This window comes from Pan troglodytes, chromosome 5, assembly GCF_028858775.2.
Source record: "Pan troglodytes isolate AG18354 chromosome 5, NHGRI_mPanTro3-v2.0_pri, whole genome shotgun sequence".
Classification (NCBI taxonomy): Eukaryota; Metazoa; Chordata; class Mammalia; order Primates; family Hominidae; genus Pan; species Pan troglodytes.
The window spans coordinates 178,542,283-178,558,713 of NC_072403.2; the positions used below are offsets into that span (position 1 = coordinate 178,542,283).

Here is a 16,431-nt window from a genome sequence, read left to right on the forward strand (position 1 = left end):
CCATCACCGTTATAAAAACTCACCATAGTGCCAGTTCTCACCCCATTATAGTTTCAAAGGATGCTCTGCCACGGCCACCATTCAGCTGTGACTGCATCAGTGGCCCATGATCTGTGAGTCCTAATAGCCTGCATTGTAAACAGGCAGAAGAGTTAGGGTCCCTTTCTGGACATAGAATTTCTCTCCTTCTGCTGCATTTAATTCTACTGAAGTTTTAGCTAGGACACTAGAACTATTTCTATTGCCAACATAAATGCATCATTCTCAAGTAGAGACTTTTAAAACGATCATTCGAGGAGGGGTGGGGGACTTTCCCTAACATGCCACAGCCTAAGCAGGTCCTGGGAGGCTGGTCCTGCACTGCTTGTAGGGAAGCTGGCTGTCAGGTACCCAAACTCCTCTGCTCCCGGCTGCCTGTGGGCATCCCATCTATCGGGGCCGGGATCCTGTCTTTGCAATTGGAGAAGGTTAAAATACATTTATAAATTTATTTAAAAATTCAGTAGAAGATTTTTTCGCAAATATGATTTCATGATAAAGGGATGTGTTCTTAGCATGAATCTGTTTTATCACTCTCACAGTGGAACAAGATGCAGAGTAAACAAGAAAGTGGGAGCTTTTTCTCCACCGCCAGGGACCATCTTCAAGATACAAGGAGTAAAAAAGGCCGACGCGAGCAGGTGCATCCTACGCCATCCCTTGTTTTAAAAATGGAGAGAAGAATGCAGATAGACGCATCCATTTCCTTGTGGGTGCATAAAATAACCCTGGAAGGAAGGAGGAAACATTTAATTGCCTTGCCTTCCTGTGAGGAGGGGAACAGGGTGCCTGGGCGCCCATGGGTGGGAGGGAAACTTTGCTGTATCCACATGAATTTTTAAAAATTTTGAACCACAAGAATATATTGTCTATTCAAAATATGAAATAAAGAATTCCAAAATTTCAGCTTACTATTTTGTAAGCTGAAATTGGAGGACAATGTGACGATTATTTTAAAGAATCTGGGACTACAGATGGCTGCCCTATCAACCCTAGTATCTATGTTATTTCTATGTGTTCTTTTGTTGTGAGTCTTCAGAAAAATTCTGACTTACAATGATAAGTATTTGTAAACAGTTTTCAAAGACAGATTACCTTAAACTCTTGCTTACTTTAAAAACTATCTTAAATTGTAATAAAAGCTAGCATGTATGTGCACATGTGAGGCACACTGGATTTCAACCCATCGGAGCCAGTGTCCTGGTCATTTGCTAGAATCTGATACACATTTAAGCATGCATGTTGACTTTCATTACATTTTCAACATATTAGTTACGCCTTTCAATATCATGTAATTGCTTGGTGGAACCCCCAAAGCACCTCTGTCAACAACCAAACACCACACACCAGCTGTTCGCTGAGGTGGCATATGGGGAAATGGAGGAAAACGAAAGAAGCTCCCAGGCCTAGGTCCTGTGGGGACAGGAGCTCATCTGGAGGAGACTCCAAGGGGCCCACGAGTGCTGCTGTTTCTCACCGCAGGGTAGAGCCAGCGGTCTTTCAGCAAACATCTGATTTGCTCCTGAGGGGAAGTCACGTTTGCTGTCTCAGGCGAGAACACTGCTATGGGTGTGGGTGGCTTGGCCTGTGGCCACGTCACTTGCTGGTACCTGAATGCAGGTGTCTGCAGGCTCAGCTCCCGTGGAGGGCTGGAAAGGTGGAGGAAGGCGTTGCTCCTGGGGAGGCCACGTGCTCCGTGGTTGGCGGCCCAGCCGCTGAGCCAGTCTGAGCCCCAGCTGAGACCTGGCCTCCCTGTCCACTCCCTGTGGGGTTGCAGGAGCTCCCTGGGCCTCTCTACACCTAGCTTTCTTCATCTGTAAAAACTAGAAAACACCAGGCACTCCTCTGGCTCACTGTTAAGATTCAACAAATTAATATGAATCGATCCCTTCATACTCTCCCTGGTACATAGAAAGCACTTGGTACAAGTGAGTTATTCCTATTACAGAGATAAAATAGAATTACCCTGACACCACCAGGCAAGGGACCAAGCAGCTGTGACCTGCCACGTTTACAGCCCTGAAATGCTGCTTTCGGTCCTGTCTCTGAATCCTCACTGCGAGTCCGTGCCATGAAGCAGTGTGATGTTCAAAACTAATGTCAGCAGTAGAGCGTGTTTCAGTCAAAGCCCCAGAAAAAAAAAAAAAAAAAAAAAACTCAGATGTCACACCAACTGGGTCAACCCAGAGGCCTTAATTAAAGGATCGTTTGCAAAGGAGTAGAGTGGCTGGAGGGTCACTGGCCGGCCAGCAAGGCACAGTGTAATGCCTTGGGGGCAGTCCCGGGACCCAATGCCAGAGAGCTGCGCAGGGTGAGTCACGGGACCAGAAGGGGCTGCACGGGGTGGGGAGGGTGAGTCACAGGACCAGAAGGGGCTGCACAGGGTGGGAAGGTGTGCCCCGACAGGGGCTGTGGGCAGAAAGGCCTCGGCCCGACACTTCTCTTCCCACCCTTGTCCTGTGGTGTCTGTCTCGCACTAGCAGAAGTGCCCAGGAGCCAGAGGCATGGAAGTGGTCCCTAACAGTCAGCCTCCTGGCTTCCTTGCCTCCTGGCCTCCCAGCCTCTGAGGCACAGGGCAGCGAGGAGGGTGGGTTTGCATGGGAAATGGCGCTCCCCGTCCTGGAAGGGAAGTCCCACAGACTGGGGTCTCTCCTGCCTCAGCCTCCCGAGTAGCTGGGATTATAGGGCACGTCCTGGAAGGGAGTCATGGCGGGAATAGGTTCTCACATGACCCTCCTGGGCTCCTGCCTTCCCCTGACCCGGGAGAATTAATCCAAATCAAGCCTGTGCAGACAAGGCTCTGAGACGAAGTGGCAAGGCAGTTCTGACCCAGCGTTTCCGTCCCGGATGCTGTCAGGAAGTGCTGGCTGCTTTTCCCTGTAACTTTTTCTGAAAAAAAAAATTTTTTTTTTTGCTTTTGTTTTTATTTTTGCATGGAGGGTGAGCTATTTGAGCAAGGTAAGGCTGGAGAGTGCTAACCCAGGAGTGGGCAGTGAGGTGTGGCTACAGTCCTGGAGTACATGACCTGGATCTGCTGCGGGCAGCCAGGGTTTGGACGCACTGTTTAGGAGCACCAGGGAGTGGGCCCCAAGTGCCTGCCAGCGCACTTCTTCTCTATGGGGTCGGTTTCTTGGGGTTGACCGTGTTGGTCTCACTCTTATTAGAGCAAGCTCTGGTGGATGGCGTTCCTCATTCTGAGAATAATATTGTTTTATAATCTTTATTATGCAACAAAACAGGGAGGCCTTCTCAGCAAGCGTGGTGATGAACAAGGCCTCCCCTCCAGGCTGATGCTCAAATAATACTGACGCGCCACGGAGTAGGAGTGGTGTCGTGGGGCGGGGGACAAGCTCGCTCAGCTTTCTTTTTCTCATCTGGCAACAGCTGGTTAGAAAGGACTCCTACAACCTCCAGAGAAAGGCATTCTCCAGGGGTTGGCCACCCACCACAGCCGGTAGATAAACTTTCCATGGTGTTGCCACCGAGCAGGCTGAATATTTCCACCTTCCTTAGAGATGCTGAGTCAAGGTGTCTGAATATCCACGAAGCAATTCTGGGTTCAACATGGATGGCACACCACCATGATCTTCCTGAGCTGGGACACATGCGGCCATGTGCCAAACAAACACTGCCATTCCTGCTGGCCAAAGGCAGCAACAGGAGACTTCACCGCTCTCGATACACCTTTCTGGTCTTTGCGTTTCTCTACCTTCCCTGTCTTTCTTGTCTCTCTCCATCAGTCTCTCTCCACCGTCTCCCGAGGCACTCAGCAACCTGACTAGATGGCTTTGAGGCAGTAACTACGCGGGCAGTGGCATGAGCTCACAGGCTTGCAGAACACTCCCACTAGGCAGGCCTTTTCCCTTGACTTGCCGAAAGGATCAGTATCGTATTCGACACAAAAGTAGGAGAGCATGTAATTATTTGTAAAATTTAACAGACACCTTCTCCTGTAAAATTAATTTAAACTAATGACAGAGAGAAAGAACTCCTGTTTTATCCTGGTAGAAAAAGTTAAAATTTCCAAGCTCATCAGTTCTCCTTCTAAAAATAAGCTCTATTCATGCCAAACATCTGTCTTAATTCCGTTTCTTTTTTTGGTTGGCAAATTACACACACAGTGTGAAGATGGGCACAGAAACACCACGTTCTTTTCAACGGTCTCACGTGAGTACAGACTGGAGCCTCCTCAGGAAGGCTGGCCCGCGCTTCAGGCCTGTGTGGTCACGCTGCGTCACTACAGTTAACAGCTGGGTGACACGTATTCGTGCACAGTTCTAAGGATCTCACTTTATTTCTTATCAGATTCTGTTGCTAAAGCAAACTAAGGTACTTTCAATACCATAACAACAAAAATTTGCTACCGAAAAGGGAGAGTAGCTGCATCTTAACTCATGTGCTTCTTTCTAGGAAAACCCAGCCCCACTGAGCTTGTGCGGTCTTCTTCTCCTGCACGAGCTTTCAGACAATTGAAGGGAAATTTACAAGTGGAACAGTCAGTGAACAGGCACGTATATTGGTACCATGTCTTTGAAGATACAACAGGCCAAGAGAAAGAGCCAAACCAACTGTAAAGCTCATTTAATTTCAGATTCCGGAGATGCACTCCACTTTTTGGTATAGTTTCTGGTTCTGTCATTGACACAATTCCTAAATGGCTAAGCTGTGAGCTCCCTGGAGCAGGTTTGTGTTCTCACCTTGCCCTGCGTCTGTTGCAGTAAAAGCGTCCAATTAAAAAAAAAAAATTCTCAATGAATGAAAAAAGTAACCAGCTTCCTGAACAAGGGGATTGCTGCAGAAAGAAATGGATTCCAAAGGCACGAAGTGCTCTGTTGAAGAATTATATTATAAACCCCGATTTTAAAAATTTGAATTTGAAGGAAAGCTCCTGATTCATATTTTTTCTTGTCTTTATTTTTAATTAATTAATTAATTAATTATTTGAGATGGAGTCTCTCTCTGTCGCCCAGGCTGGAGTGCAGTGGCACAATCTCGGCTCACTGCAACTTCTGCCTCCCAGGTTCAGATGATTCTCCTGCCTCAGCCTCCTGAGTAGCTCGGATTACAGGCACGCACCACCATGCCTGGCTAATTTTTGTATTTTTAGTAGAGACGGGGCTTCACCATGTTGGCCAGGCTGGTCTCGAACTCCTGACCTCAGGTGATCCAACTGCCTTGGCCTTTCAATGTGCTGGGATTACAGGCATGAGCCACCATGCCCGGCCATATATTTTTCTTTTAATCAACACTTAGCCTTTCACTACCAAATATTTATGCTAAATGAAGATAAGGAGCCCCTTCATTGTGTGCTGAAATTGAGTGAGCTCCTGCCATGTGCCCGACTTTGTTGAGGTGCTGGAACTACAGCAAAAGCAAAGCCTTTGTTGCCCTGGAGTGGATGCCCTCACAGGGCCGTGCACACAGACAGTGAACAACCCATGCAGGGGGAATGTGCCATAGGGAAGATGATGTGGGTGAGGGGGGCTGCTGGCTGCAAAAGATGGAGGCGGGGAACTAAAATCAGGGCATCCTGTGGGCTTTGGGTGCATATTTGTGTTCTCTGGTTGGTCCTGACTTGGAAGCAGGGACAGAACTTAGGAAGCTGTCAGTCATTCATCAAGTCCTGGCCATGTGGGGCTGACTGTCACAGAATTTATAGTTCAGCTTCCTGGGCTGTCACTAGAGGTAGCAATCTGGCTTCCTGCAAGCCTGACACAGCTGCTGGCCTCCCGAGCTATGTATTGTAGATAAAGGGGCTGGCTGCAGGTGTGGGTCAGACTTCTGTTGGGCACCCAGCCTGGCCACCATCTGCTGTGTATCCACTCTCAGCCCCCAGAGCCCGCGGAAGGAACCAGCCTTGGGGACACTGGACTTTAGCCCAGTGAGACAGATTTCAGAATTCTGACATCCAGAGCTGGAAGACAATAAGCTCAGGTTGTTTTAAGCCACTAGATGTGGGGTAATGCGTTGCATTCCTAAACAATAGGAAACTAGCCCGTGTTGAAAGACTGGGGAGAAGTTTGCAGTGGGAGAGCTGAGAACCAAGTTTTGGCTGGTGGGTGGGAGCCTGTGAGATGGGCTCGGGGACCCGGTAGTGGGCAGAAGGCACATGCTACATCTTATTGCTGATGACCGTCCTCCGCCACATGCCTGCTGGGAGGGGCTGAGCATACGAGAAACAAAACCATAAGCCAATCACATTAAGCCTTTCTCGTTTCGAAAAAGCAAAAGTGCCGCTCGCTGCCAGCGCTCATTTAATTTGACATAAACATGTTCATTAAGGCTGAAACAAATCTGATTTTCCATGTGAAAATAAAATTTAAAAACTGTTACTGGAGTTATTTCTAAACAGAACTAATATCAGAATCATCTGAATCATCAGAATTGTCTATTTTGGAAAAATTGGATTCATCAAATGAATCTTTGGCCAACAACTGTTTGAGAACGAAGTTAACATCCCATGCAGGAATGCTACGTTTTCTAGGATTTGACATTATCAGCAATCGATTATGACTATATTTTGTAAATGGAAATGCCACTACTAAAAACAGAATGCTATCGATAGAATGATGTCCTTTGTTTCCAAAGTTGGTATACTAGAGCGGTGCAAAAATAATAATAAAAGCGAGATATTTCGCGGCAAAGTTATCTCGGGGCAAACGCTGCAGCCGCAAGTGCCGCCGGTGAGTATTCTTGGGGAAAACGGGCAAAGGGTTAAATCATCCAGAAAGGCAGCTTCCCAGTGTGTGTTTCGAGGAGATACAAATGCCCAACCAATTCCACTGAGGAGCTTCTTTGATTAGAGAATGCCTGTGCAGAGACACAGGCTGGACAGAGCGTCTGTTCCGGCAGGCGATACAGTCATTTTCCCGTCTTCGAGTCTCTCTCTTCTGGTGGAAGAGAAATTTATGCCACCGTTTTCCTCAGTCATGCAATCTGTTACCAAAGCTGCCCAGTCTCCTTCCTTGTCCATCTAAATGTTGCTTTCTTTCTTTTCTATTTTCTATTTTATGTAACTGCTCCTAGTCCCGGCCTGTGTGCCTGTGAACGCTCCTTTCTCTGTTTCCGCTGTGGCTGTGAAGGCATCTACAGCCTCTGCCTGTCTCTGCACACTGCTGTTCTTGAGATGGTTCGTGTTGCTCCTTCACATAGCTCAACTCTCAACTGCTGTTTCTCTTTGCTTCAAATTTTCACATGATTTCTATGAAAAATGCATTTTGATCCCTAAAGACAGGACTGGCCTGGACCTCTCTCTTCCCAGGTTTGGCCACAGTGGTTTGACTCAGCTGCACAGCCACCTCTGTTCCCCAGGACGGGTGCAGCTAACGCCCCATGTGATACTGGGAAGCCCCATGGTGAAACCATCCACTGCTTTCTCAATGGCTTAGAATTCTTTGCAGGACCTGGCACTGGATCCTCTGGAGTGAACTTGAACGCAAGCTCCCCTGAGTCCTCTCCTTCTCCGGCCCCGTGCGGCTCACTGCAGCGCCCAGCGTTAGGCCATGGGCTCTTTCAAGATGTAGCTTCTGCAACAAGCCCAGGCGCTGCCCTGAGGACGAGCAGGCTGTGATCCACAGGAGCTGGGGCTAGTGCTGCCAGTGACCTCGGAGCACAGACTGAAAACAAAGGTCTACATGAACGCAGACCATCCTGAATGCTGTGGGGAAGGAAGCTGGAGCAGCTGCTGGGGGCCGGGGCCCTGGCTAGGGGCCTCGCAGCTGAGTGCTGGAGGAACCAGGTGCGCTGTGCCTTTGGAGGTGAAGTTAGAGGAAGCGGTCCGGCTACCACTCAGCACTTACACGGCTGAACCATGGCCCACTTGGTGGCAGCAGGACCTTTCACTGGGGTACACCCAGACTCATAAGACCAGGAGACTCAGGTGCGATTTTACATAGAGCTCCACTTGTACCTGGCACACCTTCCCCTTACAACCTAGGGACTTTGGCTATTTATCAAACAATGGATTTTTCTTGCAGGTCCCATGACTTGAGCTTTCCAGCTATTCTGAAGCCCAGCCTTACTGCCCAGCCCCATCTGCTCTGAATACTGCCTCATTCTTTCATGGTTTGGGTACTCTGAGATGCATAGAGCATCTGGCTGAAACAGAACACTGGGGCTCCCCGCCTTATGACGAGTGGGTCTGCGGGACAGGGGTCGAGAGTGTGCACTCGGGGTCTGACTGCTTGGACGGGAACCTGCTCTCTCACTGACCGGCTGCGACTTCTCGCATATGTGTTGAACCGTTCTGAGTTTCTGTTCCCTCATGGGGATAATGAAAATAATTACACCGTGGGATGCTGTGAGGATTAAATGACTTCACACATACAGAGCGCTTATAGCAGTGCTTGGCACGTACTGAGTATGAAGTATTTACTCTCGTCATCCTCGTAACTCTCGTCACCATATTCTATCTAACGCCTGCAGCTCCTGGTCTCAGGAACTTCAGTTCTCGGGCAGTTTCCTCTTCATATGTGTACTGACGTTGGTGTTTTGCAAAAGAGGGTCAAGGTGCCAAAATTGGCACTCGAATGATGTAATGTAGTTTTATGCCTATTATGACATCTATAATAAATAAAAACTTCAGTCATTAGTAGAGATGGCCAAGAGCTCTCTCAAGGTATGTGTATTAAGCTTATGAGAAGGGGAGATACTAGTGACACAAGCTAACATTTCTGTAGTGAATTAGCTATGACATGTGTAGACAGTTGACCCTTGAACAGCATGGGGGTTAGAGGTACCAACCCCTCAAGAAGTTGAAAATCCACATATAATTTTTGACTTCGCCAAAACCTAACTCATGTCCTACTGTTGACTTAAAGCTTTACCAGTAACATAAATGGTCCATTAACACATATTTTGTATTTGTATAATTATATACTGTATTAAGAATAATTATACAATTATATACTGTATTAAGAATACAGTATACAATTCTGTAATAATACAATCTAGAGGAAAGAAAATGTTACTAAGCAAATCATAAGGAAGAGAAAATACATTTAGTGTATGGGACTGTATTTATGAATATAGTGAGTTTATGCCATCTGTTCACAAGATGGATCGTCTGTCTGAAAAGGGGGGCACTCACAGCTGCAGACCTCAACCTGGGGTACGTATCATGCAATTCAACTTTTGTTTTTTTTGGTCATGTGATGACTTTTCTCTGCCTCTTGGGAGCACTCACAGCGTCCCTAGTGGCACGGGACTTCTTAGTGGTTCTATGGTGTTATTCAAGGTTTATGGAACTGCACTAAACAGGGTGAAAATTATGTGAGAACCACAAGATACCATTTTTTACTGCTATTCCCAATTCCCTGGAGAGACAGACTCCTCACATGGAGACGATGAGTGTCACAGGACGTTTAAAGCGGATCCTTCCAACACCTGAGCTTACTACAGCAGCAATGGAAGGCTGCTGTGAAATTCTTACGGTAGTGCCGTATTCGCCACAGTCAATTTGATGCAGCTATGATTTAATGCTGAATCTATGTTTGTTTACATTTATCTCAACTGCAAATGGCGCCACGTATGGTCTATGCTTGAGCACATAAATTTTGATACATTTTAAGTTTTTATAATAAATCTGTGTATATTTTATAGTAGAAAATGATAAAATAGACTAGCATCTATGTATATTTTATGCATCCTGACATACCATTTTCTTAACTTTTTAAATATTTCTAGGCTATGTGGTTTGTCTGTGAGTTTCTTCAAATTGTAACAAATCTCTAAAAAATTTTCCAGTATATTTACTGAAAAAAATCTGCATACGTGGATCCTCACAATTCAACCCCGTGTTGTTCAAGGGCCAACTGTATATATTTACATATTCCCCCACCAATATAATGCCAGGAATCCTTCCATTTATACAAATCAGCACTATCTAGAATATGTACCTAATTATGTTAAGCAACAAAGTCCTAAGAATAAAATAAAAACAAATAATTCTCTCTCTCAATTCTTATAAAGTGAATACAGCATCTTTGATGGAATAGGAATATTATTTTTTCTTTCAAATACACCTCTCCCCTTCCTTTTAATCCTCCTGGATCACGATTACCTCCAACACTTAATAGTTACTTCTGTTTTAATCTTATTTTAAATGAAGGGTGCCCTAATGTGCAGACAGCAATGCAGCCATCCGTCATGCTATTTTGAAGCCCTATACAACTTCATCGCCCACCACTAGTCTCCCTGGGTTGGTTATAAAAACAAAGGCGGACTTTAGTTTTACATTAGATTACTTAGCTGTTTTGTCCCAATAAAATGGCTTGTAGTTATTAGAAAGTAGGGCACATCTGTTCATCTACAACGTGTCTGATAAAAGGAAGAGGAAGCGCTGAGGGAACATAATAGCTTTTCTCATTCAACCATCAGAGCACTGGCTGGGGGCACCGGCAGAATGCGCTGCATCAAGTCCAGCCTGAAACAGTGCCGTGCGCGTGAGAAGGAAGAGGGTCAGTGTCTTCCCGCCCGAGGCTGGACTGCCCCAGTGAAGGATCTTGGACGTTCTAGTGTTGTTTGCCAAAGTCGAGAGGGAGGGACAAGCCTGGGAATCCAGGTTGTCATTCAGCCCACGTGAATTGAGCCCCTGCTCTAAGCTGGGCACTGTGTTGGAGACTGCGATAGCTAGAATTGGTCTTAATTTTGTCCTAATTTTAGGACCGATTCTAGCTGTCACTTCCCACAACCTTTGACACAGTACCCAGCATATAGCAGGGACTCAAGTTAAAAATGCAGCTGAAAATAAATGCAAATTGAACAATCTTGTCGTTTGATTTACTCAGGTAAACTGGTTTCAGTAGAACCTTAAATGTAGTTTACGTTATTCAGGGTAATTATGGTGGCAAAATTAGAAACCTGCAAAAATGCAGAAATAACTTAAAGCAAAATATAATGATATTCTAAGAATGTGAGAAGTACTATGATTCCATACTCACTATGAACCTCCATACCTGACCTTCATAGAGGTGAAGAGCTGGCCCCACTCTCCTCTCAGAAGGACCTGCACTTTAAGTCACGGCCCGGTCACAGTGGGGTGGGGGTGGGGGGCTGCCCTGCAGCACGTGGGGAACACTGAGCTGTTGGTCGGTCATCATCCTGTTGCTAAAGGACTCACCAGAAACTCAATGAAGAAGACAAACTCCATCCCCATCTCCAACATATCAGCCCCCTGGCCTTTATCTACATGAGACCTGCTCTCACCCAGAAGGATGCTGAGGCTGGGCTTCTCAACCTTTCGTTGGGGCAGCAGGTTGTGGGGGCTGTCCCGTGCACCACAGGATCTAACCAGCTTCCCTGACCCGTATTCACCAATGCCAGGAGCCCCTGTCCCAGCTGGAAAAACCAGAAAGTCTCCAGACATTGCCAGTGTCCCCTGGGGGCCACAGTTACCCCAAATGAATATGACTGCCCTGGGCAGAATCCATCGATTCTGGTCACTCTCCTCATTGCTTACTAAAGATTGCTGCATTTCTCTTTCTGTCATTACTCGGTGGGGACATTTCTGGGTCATCCCTGCCATTGAATGGGAGGATGCCCTGTCTGGCTGTGACGGGACTGCTTCTGAAGCAGACCCCGTTTTTATCCATGAGCCAGGGGTAGGTGGGATTGTATACGGCTCAAGCGGCAACCGGGAGTGGTAAAGCCGGATTCTAGTGACAATCTCGGCTGGACATCTGCTGAGCTGAGATCCAACTCACACATCACATAATCAGCTGCCACATGCTTAGTTCTGGGTCATGTTAGAAGTCACCGAACTTTGCTGTTTCTTAGTCCATCAATAGGTGGGGATGCTGCTTCTCATGAACAAGTCAGCAGATACAGACAAAGGCCAAAAGTATTTCAACTACATTCCACCTGGAAATGCTGAAAACAAAACCGCACAGTGCTCTGCACTGGGTCAAAGCAGTTTTGGTAACAAGTGGACCCATTCTAAATAACAAGCTCGTTGCACAGAAATGCCAATTCGTCCATCTTGGAAGGAAATCCAAACAACCGTGTCTACCTGCAGATAATTGAACTTGTTGTCACCGCTCCCTTGACCGGCTGAAACGTGCTTCTGAAGTGGCTCTGGTCACAGGAGCCTTCTGGACCATGAGCCACATCTCTCTAAAAAGTCCTGGGCCGTTCATGGGGCTGCACCTTCCCGTGCTTGGTTAATTTATGCATCTTCCAGACTACACATTATTACCCACTGTAGTCTCAGAAGGGACAAGGGAAATCCCTGCCATGTCTGCTGGCCAACTTTGTCCAGGGAACTTCAGGGTTTGTGAAAGAGAAACAGGAAGACCGGGCTCTTTCTTCTACCATCGGCCAGAGCCACAGTGCCTGGCTTCTCTCCCCGAGAGCTGTTGCTGAAATTCCACAGAGTTTGACCTCAACAAGATCTTTGAGGACTGACGGACTGAGTTTAAGCTGTGTAACAAAGCTGAATTCAGACAGTGTCCATATAAGAGCTGGATATGGGAATATTAGGAGAAAACACACCATCACCTCGTCACTGGGGGATTTACTTGCAGAGGCACAAAATGGGGGCTGATCCGCAGGCTGTTTCTGGAAGGGCACCGCGGCTGCTGGGCTGACCAAACCATAGGCTTGTTTCTTTGAGCTCACTGGGAAGCAGTGATTGTTGCTGGGATTGCTGTCTGTCACCTGATAAACAGTCTAAAGAAATCCTGTGAGCAATGACTCAGGCAGAAAAAAATTCCAAGGAGCCTATGTAGGCTTATGAAGCACATGTGAAATACGTTTCAAAGTACAAATGAAATTCTCTTGTCTAAGGCAGAATACAGGTCTGCTCTTCACCACTGGAACATCTGGACACAGGAATGGCACCTGGGTATGCAGATGGTAGGCGCCCGTCTAAGTGCTCCTTTAAAATACTCTCCCAATGGGATGGAGGAGCAGGACAAACCAATCTCAACAATCCAAATCCTAGAAACGCATGAAGCCTACACGCCCCAGGCTGCAGAGGCAACCACTTCATAACAAAACTTGGTTTTCTCCTGTTCTTCACACCACGGGTGGACATTCTACCATGAGAGTAACCCTCGCTGCAGTCTCCACCCAATTACAGTTCCAGGAACTGTAAATCATGATCTATTTCCTTCCATTCACCCTTCCTGGATGTGTTCAAGAGTCTGGGCAGACTAAACACAGAGATGGTATCAGAGCAAATCACAAATTGATTATTTCTCCATATTTAAACTTTCTTTTTTTGTTTGAGAAATTCAAGATAAATTTGTCAATAATCCATAAATTCTTGACCCAAACAAAATCAAGGGACCTGAGATTTTTTTTCGGCTGGCGTCTTCTGTGACAGCAAAGCGTTTTCCCAGTGCAAGAAACATGGTAGACGTTCCCAGTGAATATGCTTGAGGATCCCAGGCCATGCTTGAGGATCTACCCTTTTGAAATACCTGTTTTCACAAAATGTCAGTGGAGCTCTGGACAAATGAGGATGGAACTGGGTCATGTCAACGTTGTCATTATTTTGAACAATCTCTTCAGAGTGTAGGAGAATCACAGTTGATGAAAATTACTCTTTTTACACGACTTGCTGGCTGGGCAGATGTTCTTTGAAGGGCAAGCGTAGCACCGTGTGCTACAGACGTGTCTGGGAATAAGCCGGGAGGGTCCTGGTCATGATGGCAACACAGGCTGGGACCTCGCTCTGCGACAGCCTGGGGTTCGGCTCCACTGGAAAGGGGCAGAGTTTCAAGTGTCTCTTGCTGTCTTTTGGAGAGGATGTACAATGTATCTTTTTTTTAACATAAATTTCATTCTGATTTTAGCAGGAAGCTTTACCTTTAATCCACATTTTACTAACCAAAAATCTCTAGAAACTGGTATTCTGGATTCCCAGATCAAATATTTAAGCAGCAACAATTACAGAAGCTAAAGTTACTATGTAGAGATTGCCAAATTGGGTTATAAAGAATTGTTTCTCTATACTGTTCTTGACTGTTGGGAGTAAAACCATTAGCTCTTTGCCAAAGTTTGTTGTAAGTAATACAAGCTTATTTATTTCTTTGAGTATTTTCTTCCTCCCTTTTTTCTTTCCTTCCTTTCCTTGCCAAATTCTATACCTGTCCCCCAACTCTGTTTTCTCAAAATACTGGGGGCCCAAAACTTTTGCTCTTGGTGTATGTCATACACCAAGCTACAAAAGGTGCTCAGTCCCTGCGTGGTGCATATGACTGAAAATATTCATGATTTGCAAAACTACCTTTTAATGGGTGACCTCATATCAAAGCAAACTGAACTCCATCATATCAGAGCTTGGAAAATGGCAAATGGAGAGAATGTTCACTCAGGCTCAGGTGTCCCTGCTGGAGTCACTGCACAGCTGAGCACGTGAGCACATATGCTGTGCTCCTATGCTCCGTGCTCCCATGTGCTGTACATGCTCCCACATGCTGCACTCACACAGCGCCCTGCTCACTCAGCAGGCCTGCCTTACCTTCACGGCATACTCGGTGTCCGTGGCTTTATGCACACATCGCTTGCACACTGAGTAGGAGCCCACCCCGATGTCCTCCTTGATCTCGTAGCCATCGGTGAAGTGGATGTTGTTCCCGTGTAACTGCTGCAGAGGGACCAAGAGAAGAAGAGTTGTCGGAACCCTCACACGAGGGGACGGTGCAGCTACACGCACACAGAATGTGGGGCAAAGAGAGGCGCCGACTGTGAACTCAGTGTGTGGAAGCCTGGGAGCTCGTGGGTCCCCCTGCCCAAGGCTGCAGAGCTACTTAGTGATGTTCTTGACCTAAATGCCAACTTCTCTGATTCCTTGGGCTATGACTCTTAACTTTGAGACACCAGGCCGTTCTGTGTCCACTGGCTGGTATGTTTCTCGCAAAGATCTGAGAGCAGGAGAATGTGAAAGTGAAAAGGAAGTGCTGGCAGCTGCTGGGTGTGTGGCTCCAATGCCTGCGTGCAGAGCAAGACTCTGGATGGAAACATCTCATCGGAAATCTGACTCCATGGTGTCCAAGTCACAGCCTGCTCTGACCTGCATGCAGCAGCCCCACCCACCCGCTCTTAACTAAGACAGAAAGCCACCATGGCAGCCTGCACTGTCATGACAACGTCCACTTTACACACCTGTATTTCTCCAAAGGCCACAGGGAAGGAAATAGGATGGAAATCCAATGCCATTCAACTTACCCGGATTTCATTCTTAAATAAGTTTAATCATAATTAGAATTAAGTTTAATCCCTTAGAATTCTCTGTATTCTGGTTACATTTATTAGGTGGGAAACTCCTTATAAAAATACCACCTTCCAAAGACCTCCCAAAGATTCCATTTCATCATGGGAAAATGATGCCCACAAATTAAACTGCTGCCCTAGGGTCCTGGCTGGGCTCCACACAGTGAAGATGCTCCAGTCTCTGGCCATAGACACCATGGTGACATTCTTCCCAGGGCTTTACCTTCCCTCTTTAAGACGAATGCCAAGTAGGGTAGGAGCAAGGGCTCAGAACACCATGGAATACCACCATGGAGACCATTACAGGGACCACCATGGGAACCACCACGGGGACCACCATGGGAACCACCACGGGGACCACCACGGGACAACCACGAGGACCACCATGGGAACCACCACGGGGACCACCATGGGACAACCATGAGGACCACCATGGGAACCACCATGACAGACTACCACAGGGACCACCACAGGAACCACTACAGGGACCACCATGGAGACCACCACAGGGACCGCCATGGGAACCACCATGAGGACCACCATGGGAACCACCATGGGGACCACCAGGGAGATCACCATTGGAAACACTACAGGGACCACCATGGGACAACCACGAGGACCACCATGGGAACCACCATGAGATACTACCACAGGGACCACCAAGGGAACCACTACAGGGACCACCATGGAGACCACCACAGGGACCGCCATGGGAACCACCATGGATGTCACCTAAGGGACCACCACAGGAGCCACCATGGGAACCACCACAGGGACCACCGTAGGAGACCATCACAGGTACCACCGGGGAACCACCATGGGGACCACCATGGAGACCAACACAGGGACCACCATGGGAACCACCACAGGGACCACCAGGGAGACCACCACGGGGACCACCACAACAGGGATCACCATGGGAGGCTACCCTAGGGACCACCACAGGAACCACCATGGGAACCACCACAGGGACCACCATAGGAGACCATCACGGGTACCACCAGGGGACCACCATGGGGACCACCATAGGGACCACCAGGGGGACCACCACAGGGACCACCATGGGAGGCCACCCTAGGCACCAGCATGGGGACCACGACAGGGACCACCACAGGAGATCACCACAGGGACCACCATGGGGACCACCACAGGAACCACCATGAGGACCACCATGGC

At 47.4% G+C, this 16,431-nt stretch overlaps 1 protein-coding gene across 6 annotated transcripts in view; it reads right to left on the reverse strand.

Moving 5' to 3' along the window:
* RPS6KA2 (ribosomal protein S6 kinase A2) overlaps positions 1-16,431 on the reverse strand; it is a 455,964-nt gene that overhangs the window by 25,080 nt on the left and 414,453 nt on the right. For all 6 annotated transcript variants that reach the window (XM_063813668.1, XM_016956614.4, XM_054686484.2 and 3 more), the window contains one exon: positions 14,504-14,629. In XM_063813668.1, the coding sequence (XP_063669738.1) occupies positions 14,504-14,629 (126 nt within the window). The remainder of the gene's footprint in view (positions 1-14,503; positions 14,630-16,431) is intronic.